This window comes from Lethenteron reissneri, chromosome 3, assembly GCF_015708825.2.
Source record: "Lethenteron reissneri isolate LAM-NWPU_2019-01 chromosome 3, ASM1570882v1, whole genome shotgun sequence".
NCBI classification, from domain to species: Eukaryota; Metazoa; Chordata; class Hyperoartia; order Petromyzontiformes; family Petromyzontidae; genus Lethenteron; species Lethenteron reissneri.
In genome coordinates, this window is record NC_083781.1 from 6,953,064 (window position 1) to 6,963,687 (window position 10,624).

General features: G+C 42.9%; 1 protein-coding gene across 2 annotated transcripts; it reads right to left on the reverse strand.

Moving 5' to 3' along the window:
- Nucleotides 1-1,382: 1,382 nt before the first annotated feature.
- LOC133345590 (collagen alpha-2(I) chain-like) lies at nt 1,383-9,711 on the reverse strand. Of its 2 annotated transcripts, none has more exons than XM_061556502.1 (5): nt 8,346-9,711; nt 5,453-5,577; nt 4,599-4,687; nt 2,885-2,961; nt 1,383-2,747 (listed from the first exon to the last, which is right to left on the reverse strand). In XM_061556502.1, the coding sequence occupies exons 1-5, from the start codon at nt 9,371-9,373 to the stop codon at nt 2,654-2,656; spliced, it is 1,413 nt and encodes a 470-aa protein (XP_061412486.1). In that variant the 5' UTR covers nt 9,374-9,711; the 3' UTR covers nt 1,383-2,653. The 2 variants fall into 2 exon arrangements, 1 of the variants encoding a protein (XP_061412486.1); XR_009755456.1 differs by having other exon boundaries at nt 2,651-2,747; nt 5,445-5,577.
- Nucleotides 9,712-10,624: the final 913 nt, after the last annotated feature.

A 10,624-nucleotide genomic window follows, 5' to 3' on the forward strand; every position in this document is an offset into this window, starting at 1 on the left:
TCCCAGTCTACATTGAACACTTGGATAATGGTTAGCGGAAACTAATAACCGAGCGGTAGTCAAAGGAGGGATCGCTAAAAAGACCAGTCCACCAGTTGAGATCACTTGGCGCTTGGCTGCACCGATGCATGGTTTGAGATGGATGGCAATGTTTTTGGAGACAATAAAAGATTGGGCATGTGGCTGAAGATAATGCAAGGTATGGATGTTGTTGGAATTTGTTTCCACAGACAGTTCCCAACTTAAGAATGGCCGACTTCCATAAGATCTTTCCTTTTTAAACATCTGACTTGTGAACCGAGCTGTGGAACTATTTTGTTCAGAGAAGAAATCCTCCACGAGATGTTATGAGTCACAGGATCCCACGGTGTTGTGAAAGTGAGTGCATGTGCGGGAAGTGGTCGTGCAAATGGTTAGCATGCTGCCCCACGTTCGATTCCCACTCATGACCAACACCAGGTGATGATTATCTGAATGGTACCTGGACCCCTCGCCTAGGTTGACTAAGCCTGAAATGAGTACCTGGTTCAGTGTGTAAACATTGCCACTGGGGAGCTAAAGGTGGCCAGGCGTGGTGCTGACCAACCTCCACCCCCTCGTGTGCCGTGCCGGTCCTTCATCGGTGCTGCTCGCTAGCAGCCAAACATATGCAGCAGTCGTGCTGTGACGGTTCCACCTGAAGACGGAAGCTTGTGTTGCCTCCGAAACGTCGTGATTTTAATTTTTATTAAATTTTTATTAATTTAAATTTTTTACCTACGTGACTTTACCGAAAAAACCTAAGAATAGCAGCCAAACAGTCTGTTAAGGCGATGCGGTTGTTGTGGGGACTCATTATGCCTCTTCCAACAAGCAAGCCAGCATGAGGACTCAAGGTTAGTGAAAATAAAATAGGCTTTTTTTCTTTAGCTACTTTATTTTATGTTTTGTTTGCTATACAGTATTGATTACATTTATTTGTGCAATATTTATTATGCTTCCCTTTTGTTGAACTGTAACATATTTTAGTACACTGACCGTATGTGCATTTAAATACAAGACATTGTTTCACCTTACGAACGGGTCTCAGGAACACAATTGCCCGTATATTGATTGCTTTTCACAGTGTAGTGGTTGTCGGATTTTTGTAATGCTTGAAAGATTAATAGTCGAAAACTGGGCAGGGACCTGTAATAGTTTTGCAATAAAAGGGGATAAATATTTTATTTTAACCATTTTGACATTGTCTAATACCTTTTCAGATTATATTTAAATATATTATTCTTTTTTTCTCATGTCATCCTCAATTTAGGGTTGATTGCCATTTCATCAGATGCTTTACATATTTCAAGACCTTGACCATCTTTCATGTAAAATTTTCACATCGTCTTAAAGGCCGATCTTTCTTTCTTCTTCCCATATTTCCCTTGCAACAACTACTTCCTCATATGTTTATCAGACTCAGGATATGTCCTACATAGATGTACGCTCACACATGTTCGCAAACACACCCACCATAGACACGTATAGTTTTTGATTTTTTTTTTCTCTTTTATAAGTTAAACGATTTACAAAATATACCTGTTCTACAAGAAAAATGTATTCAATGTTGTGATTAAAATGACATGTTTTGATTTTTAAAAATACCTAAACATGTAGAAAGATTGGGATAAAACCAATATAACATGTAAAAAAAATCTACAGAACCAAATATGTATATTTGATGGCCAACAGTTGACAGCTTTAACAGAATTCAGAAAATGTAAGTACTATTATCTGATAGACTGAATACACCTGCTTTCAAAAAAACACAATTGCACATTTAATACAATTTCTGCCATTTTTTAAATTGCAATGTATGACATTTTTAGCTCGTGTTATAAACTTTAAAAAGCACAATAGCATTTACTTGTATATGATTTTGTGGGTAAAATATATTTTCAAACACTATAAGGCCACAGAGAGTTTTTGTTGCTTTTGGGCATAAACTCAAATGTCGATAGTTATTCCAAGACAAAACAGTTTAGTATAAAATTGGAAATATCAGTTATATATTGTTTTACTATTTCTGGTTCTTTCGGTAAAGTCACGTAGAAGGGAAATAATAAAATAACAAGAAAATTCTCACGTTTCGACTGCAACACAAGCAATCATCATCAGGTGTTGCAGTCGAAACGTCGTGAAAACTTGATTGCTTTATATTTTTATTATTTTATTATTTCCCTTCTACGTGACTTTACCGAAAGAACCAATAATATGAATCCCTGCAGTCACGAAAGCTTTAAATCAAAATTTCTTTTTTTACTGTTGAGAAATACGTCTTTGATAAACATAGCTACCTGAAGGTCACAATAAATGTTAATTCGTAGGACAAGTCATACTGTGTAACTGATTATGAACGCGCTTTCATTAAAATGTTAGTGCTTGACAAATGTATAAAACTGCACGAAATTCATAATTTTGAGAACATTTTTAGACATTGTTGATTTCACCTCGGTACAATCACTATTTTCAACTTGTTGCTAAAATAAATGGTGGGTTCCCTCCTTTTACATAAAACCCAAGCGCAAGGTTTTTCTTAATTCACCTCCAAAATATGTTTTTGTATGTTGACAGCATAGCAGTTATTTATACCGATTTATGTTAATCACATTTGGAAATGTTGTATGGGCTATTATGAATTGAGTACTTTATCTATGGAAGCTGGGCGTTCAAACCGTAAGAGCATGCGCTTAATTTTCTCCACAGTGACACCATGCGTGTTTCGTCTGTGAAGAAAGCAAGAACACCAATGTACTTTTTCACGAATCATTTCCAAGATAAAATTCAAGCACTCTCCATTTTAAAGTCCTGCATTTCCCCTCTTCTCATTCTACTCCCCTCCATACACTTTGAGCTTTCTTACCTTGCAAGTTGATTGGCGTTCAAGAGCCACTGTGTTTTTGGTTCCTTGAAAATAACTTTGTATGTATGTTCAAGAGCCTGCAATTAGAAAGCATTAATTCATATTTGCATTCAATATCACTTATTTCAGCTTCATAACATCGCAACTAAAGTATAGTGGATCTATGGCAAAATTCTGATTTATTCGATTATTTACGTTCAATCCATTTCTAAGATTACATTGCACAAAATAGGCAATATTTTACTACACTTATTTCAACTTAGAGAATGGAAGTGAATGCTCATGGGACAAAAAAAAATGATGTTGAAAGTACTGTTAAATTGTTGGGTTGAGTTGTAATGAGGATAGATATGACCGTAAAGCAGAGGTCGCAAACGGGTTTTGATTCCTTACCCGTACCCGGCCGCACCAGGGTCGCAAATGGCTACCCGTACCTGGCCGGGTACGGGTAGCCGTTCCCTACCCGTACCCTACCCGAAATGAGTGACAAACGGTTACTCACCAGTGACTCACGTCCTACCCGTACCCGGCCACACCAGGGTCACAAACGGCTACCCGTACCCGTACCCGGCTGGGTACGGGTAGCCGGGTATCGGTTAGGGTACGGGTATCGGGTACCCGGTTGCGACCTCTGACGTAAAGGTGGAAGAAAAAAAAATCTTTAAATGACAAAATAATTAACGCCTGGCAGTGGTGGTAATGCATTCCATCACTTGCAGAGGTGGTCGGTGGATTGGACAAATGACAAAATTGCGTGACTTCCCTTCCTGCAGGCAGTATAGAAAAGAGGATTATACTGGTAGGAACCTCCTGGTTACACCAGTCCACAGGGGATTATTGTGTCTGTCCGTCGTGCAGGGAGGGGCTGGGTGGAGAGGGAGGGGCTGGGTGGGGAGGGGAGGGTGGGGAGGGGCTGGGTGGGGAGGGGGGGGCTGGGTGGGGAGGGAAGGGTGGGCAGGGACTGGGTAGGGAGGGGCTGGGTGGGGAGGGTGGGGAGGGGCTAGGTGGGGAGGGTGGGGCTGGGTGGGGGGTGGGAGGGGTGGGGCTGGTCACCCCGTGGTGCCCTTATAAAACTCAACGTTTAACCTACTCACACCGGCTTGTGCCCGCCCTCACAGTCGGTCATATTTGCGGAATACACCACGCCGCCGTTGACCCTGGCCATTGACCGAGCAACCCAACGTTCCTACCAGCTCCCTCCGCAGGAATGAGTTTTTGACATTTTAGATGTAATTGTAATCTTTCTACAGTTGAACTTGCTTATTCACCTTTTCTGTTCACCTACTCTGCCTTCGCTCAAACTTACTTTTTTTCAAAGACAATCCTCACATGTTACAGGTATGTGATGTATATTTAATTGCACATAAACCAAGATTAAACATGAATTGCGATGCAGTTGGGCCGAAGCACAATATTAAGGGTATGTTGAACTTCTTTTGCACCGCATGTAGTCTATCATGCTCATCAGAGGTGGGGCACTAATCGGAGGTGGGGTGAACTACCATGAGGCTAGACTTATTTTAATATTTGGCAGATGTCACCCAAATTTGAAAAATTACTTCATTGGGAAACATAGCAACCATCACCCCCCCCCCCCTACTGCAAAAACTTAGGACCATCCTGAACAAGTATTTTGATTTCCAGGATGAAACAAGCATGTAAAAAAAGACATTAAACCTGTAAATGTATATTTTACAGATGCAGATAAACTTACCGCAAGAACATAGGGTTTCATCTCCCAAAAATTCAGATTCGTGTTGTCGATGATAACTGGTGACTTTCCTAACTTCATCGCTTTTTCTGCTGTAAAGTTACAGCACATCGCTGAATGGTGAGACTCGTTAGGGATACAGTGTCATATCGAATAAAGCATTGGGTTATTTGTTTTTATAAAGTGTACAGCCTCTACATCATTAGACCTCCTTTGCCAGTACCAAAATATAATAATAGGGGTTTTCCCCCTTTTTTATGGCAACAAAACTGAACCTTTTTACAAGGATTCATGTCTGCATTAACTACAATACTTGCAGTCAAAATGCAAACAAAAACACATGCATTGTCCTTGAAACTGATTGGTCCACACCAAGGGACGGCTTTCTTTTGAGCCTCGACCCAATTGGTGCTCGACCAGAGGACGCCAAAAGGCGTGCAGCTCAAAGACAATGCATTATCAAATGCATTTTGACGCCTTTTGGCCTCTTCTGGTCCAACACCAATGAAGACTAGGCTCTAAGAAAAGCTGTCTCGGGTGTGGACCAATCAACTTCAAGGACAGTGCATATCATTATCAGAGTGTTTCTTTTGTTGGAATTTTGACTGCTTGTGTTGTGGTTATTGCAAACATGATGCCTTGTATAACGGTGTCAGTTTTATACCAGTTTAAAGGGTAAAAACCTACTACTATATTTTGCCACTGGTAAACGAGGTATCATAGTGTAAGATAAGTATATTTTGGATATCACGTGTTTTTCTCCGTACTATTCGGGAGATGACTGATGGACACGAGTGCATTAAATATATCGATGATTACAGTAGTTAATTATTTACACAGTATAATTACATTTCCACCTTGTTGATGATTCCAGGTGTGCGCTGCCTCCAGTTGACTCGCATTATATTCGTAGCGTCCGTTATGACAGAAGAATTGGTCCGTGCTTAAAACCACTCCATTTGGGCCTTCTGACAGCAGCTCCCTACACAGATTACATATCGTAAAAATTCACATCTCACGAACACGGTACCCCAAGAAACATTAATTTAATTGAAATTCCACAATTTACCTTTAGCAATCCACGAAATGTATATCCGGCTCATTTTGCAAATCCACTGCTGAATGAAGGCATTGCCACGCTGTGCAAGTGGTGGGGGTTATTTGGCGATGCTTCACCACACTGCTCAGTGCCAATTAGTGAAGGTGAGAAGGCACAGACGCCCAGTATACCCATAGATTCTCCAGTAAAAATACCAGAGGTGTGGACTCGAGTCATGTGACTTGGACTCGAGTCAGACTCGAGTCATGAATTTGATGACTTCAGACTCGACTTGGACTTGCATAACAATGACTTTGTCCCACCTCTGAGGTGTGGACTCGAGTCATGTGACTTGGACTCGAGTCAGACTCGAGTCATGAATTTGATGACTTCAGACTCGACTTGGACTTGCATAACAATGACTTTGTCCCACCTCTGAAAAATACTATCCTTACTTCGGCAGATATTCTTTCAAAACTAGTGTGTGCAGAAAAATAATATTAAACATGCGTGGTGATACTACTCTTGGCAATATTGATATATACGGTTAGGTTTTTTCGGTAAAGTCATGTAGGTAAAAAAGAAAATTAAAAGTTAATGAAAGTAATAATGGAAATAAAATAATAAATCACGAAGTTATTATTTTATTTTATTTCCATTATTACTTTTATTAACTTTTTATTTTTTACCTACGTGACTTTACCGAAAAAAACCTAACAGCATGAATCCTTGCAGTCACGAAAGCTTCAAATCTTGAATTAATATTCATTATTTTCGGTGAAGAGTTTTGGATTTTTTGTTTGTTTATTGGATTAGAGATTTGCAAAAACACATTTCAACGTGTTCCTATTTTCAGACGTTTTTATCGATGTGTAAAACAGGTGTGGCTTTGGTCGTAAGTTGTGCGTACATTGGCACCAACTTGTGGCAAGCGTGTTTAGAATTGCGTAATAGTAGGGTCACAAGGTCATGCATGATTGCCAAGGGCAGACGGGCAGTACATTAGGCCCTGCCCTTCCCAAGACACACATGGGCAGTCGCGTGACGAGGCAGCTTGGGGAGATGAAGTGCTGTCCGGGCCGAGTCAATACCTGGGATGCTATTGGAAACAAGACCAACTATTTATTTTACCAGGTAAAGTTCACTGAGCTATTACAAATCTTTTTCAGAAGCGACCTGGCCACAAATGATAGCTCAACGAAGTGGCTCATCGTGTGGACATTTAGGGCAGGCAAATACTCAATGCATGTTTCTAATCGTGGAGGGGAAAACTGGAGGACCTGGAGAGCAATCTACGCGACTACGGGGAGAACATAAAAATTCCAAAGACCTATTGCATACCAGGCAATATATTAAACATCTCGCCACCGTGACGCACTCTCGCTAACGTGTTGGTCTTCCTTCGTATGGCTGATGTAGATGCAGAGCAACATTCAGGTGGTCAGGCCACACAACTGTAGCAGGAGCAGCGAAATGTATCGCTGTGATGTCTCCCTTCATATTTGTGGATCGGGCATTGCATCGTTATATACATGGTCGGTTCTGGATGGCCACAGTCACACACTGAAGTGTTTATTTTATTTTACATTTGTGCATCAGGTATCCGCATCTGCCACTGCATGATCGTGAGGATTAATTGACCACACCGGAAAGAGAGGAAGACCTAACAATAGCTTGACAAAATTTGATTTAAAGCTTTCGTGACTGCAGGGATTCATATTCTTGGTTCTTTCGGTAAAGTCGCGTAGAAAGGAAATAATAAAATAATAAACATATACAACAATAAAATTATCACGACGTTTCGACTGCAACACAAACAATTATCATCAGGTGTGAAATCCACAGCAAGGAAATTTTGCTGTGGAAAATTTGCTGTGGATTTCACACCTGATGATGATTGTAAGGACATTTGTTGTGGAAAATTTGCTGTGGATTTCACACCTGATGATGATTGTAAGGACATTTGTTGTGGAAAATTTGCTGTGGATTTCACACCTGATGATGATTGTAAGGAAATTTGCTGTGGAAAATTTGCTGTGGATTTCACACCTGATGATGATTGTAAGGAAATTTGCTGTGGAAAATTTGCTGTGGATTTCACACCTGATGATGATTGTAAGGACATTTGTTGTGGAAAATTTGCTGTGGATTTCACACCTGATGATGATTGTAAGGACATTTGTTGTGGAAAATTTGCTGTGGATTTCACACCTGATGATGATTGTAAGGAAATTTGCTGTGGAAAATTAGCTGTGGATTTCACACCTGATGATGATTGTAAGGACATTTGTTGTGGAAAATTTGCTGTGGATTTCACACCTGATGATGATTGTAAGGACATTTGTTGTGGAAAATTTGCTGTGGATTTCACACCTGATGATGATTGCTTGTGTTGCAGTCGAAACGTCGTGAGAATTTTTTAAAATATATATTTTTATTTTATTATTTCCCCGAAAGAACCAAGAATATAATAGCTTGACAACATAAGATATTGGTGCCAGAAAGATGTGGCACTACTTCAATATATTGGCACGAGGCAGAGGAAAGTGGCAACAAATGACGAAATCTGCAGTGGCCACCAACGGACTGATGCCCATGGATCGTGATGATGACCTGCATGACGTCAACCCCCATCCTGCAGTGGGATTTTAAAAAGTACTGAACATCTTACATAAACTATGCAACTGAACGCTGGCCATCCATCCCAGTACCTTGCCAGTGTTGACTTGCCAGAGCCCGGAGGTCCTCGTAGCAGAAACAACAGCTTCTTGGGACCCCTGTCGCCACGTTTACCGCCGTGCTGGGTCTGATGGTTCTGCTGGATCATGGAACCCCCATTCCTTTGGGGTTCTCTGGGCAGCTCTCCGCTGCCATGGCCTCTGCTGCCCTGCTGGTGGCCTCCGTGTCCCTGTTGGCCCTGGACGTTGCTGCTGTGAGGGCTGCCGTGTGTGTAGCTGCCCTCGGGAGCCACATTGAAGCAACTTTGCACCTCCGAGCCCTGAGAAGGCCACCGCCGTGTTTTTCCCTGACTGCCAATCGGTCCCTGGGTGCCCCGAGGGTAGGAACATCCATGCAAGTCCTTCGAATAAGATCCTTGGATTTCTTGGGAGTTACATAATCCTCTGGTGCCATGGAAGTTACCTGACCCTATGGTCTTGTGAGGGTAATGTGACCCTCTCGTTCCCTGAGGGTGACCTGACCCTCTAGTTCCCTGACTACCTGACCCTCTCGTGCCCTGAGCGTGACCTGATCCTCTACTTTCCCGGTGGTTAGTTGACCCTACAGTTCCCTGGTGGTTGACTGACCTCGTGCTCTGAGCGTGACCTGATCCTCTACTTTCCCGGTGGTTAGTTGACCCTACAGTTCCCTGGTGGTTGACTGACCTCGTGCTCTGAACGTGACCTGATCCTCTACTTTCCCGGTGGTTAGTTGACCCTACAGTTCCCTGGTGGTTGACTGACCTCGTGCTCTGAGCGTGACCTGATCCTCGACTTTCCCGGTGGTTAGTTGACCCTACAGTTCCCTGGTGGTTGACTGACCTCGTGCCCTGAGGGTGACCTGATCCTCGACTTCCCCGGTGGTTAGTTGACCCTAGGCTTCCCCGAGGGAAGAGAGGATGTCCCTGGGTGCCCTGAGGGCACCTGCCCCTCATGCCACAAGGGCCTGTCCCTCTCCCTGTGAAGGACGTCGCATCATCCAGGGCGAGCTCCTGAAACAAACGAGGGATGTCGACAGCCATGGGTGGTCTGATCTACTCGCTGAAACTGAGCTGAGCACAGGCAATCAAAATTTCATCACTGAAAAGAAAACCCCCACAAAGAACAACAAAGAAACGGCTGCACCAATGTCCGCATTCCCCAAGTCACAATAGAGACCCAGGCGGGGCCACGCTTTGCTAAATAACACTAAGGCATATCGTGTTTTCGCTCCCTTCATGCACGGCTGCAACGGGTGAACTCTACTCAGTAGACTGTGTCGGTATTTGTTTTATGTTCTACAGGAGCCGTCCACGGCTTCGGACTACTGTATAACCACTCCCCTCTCCCTCGTCCCTTCAACTACGACCCCCACAACTGGAGAAAGGGCGGCTGATGAAACCAAAGCAGTCGTCACTTCTGGGAATTATCATGCTCGGGGCGCCCTCTGGTGTCCACGCCTGGCACGGCCTCATCCGGCTGTGGATGGTCCCACAATTAATAAGTCCCATGGCCTAAGCCAGGGGTCGGAAATGACGACCACTTGTTTTCGAATTCAGTAAAAAAAAACTACTTTTAAAAGCCACGACTCATGTGAATACGAGACGGGCCTTAAAGAGGCGCATGCGGTAGGTTGATGACCCCATGGTGCTGACACTGCTGCCACGTTCTGACATTAAGGCGCTCCAAAAAGTAAAACTTGTCCTAAATTTGGGATAATTCGCGTCTACCCACCAGAAAAGCAATCTTTACGAGACCGGTTTACTATCACAGGTGCATCGTTACGCAGGCATAATTATACCCGTGTTTACCACTCAAAACTGAGTGGAGCTGTAATGCAGAAGTTTGTGCACCGAGTTATGAGCCATAGGTCACAAGTTCGATTCCTGGCCACAGCTAATATCAGAAGATAAGGGAATCAGTCCTGAGGCGCCTCCTCCACTAAGCCACATTAAGCAAACGTGGCGATGCATTGTCAAACAACCCCCACGGGTCAACATCATTCAGCCTTTATCCAGCAGCGAATTGACAAATGGCTAATTATTCAAAACTATTCATGAAGTCGATTGACAGTGTAAATTACTAGTTTGTGCTTGTATTTCATTAAAAATTATGTAGTATTCACCTGTCATACTGGTTTAAAGGCAAACGAGGTGAACGTTCGTTTCTATTCGTGAGCCCGTTAGTGAACGTTCGACACATTCTTATAGCATAAGGTTGTCCTCTCCATAGGATGACCAATCTTGACCTAGCAATGTGAATGTCATATCTTCGAAGGTTAACTCGGCCCATCA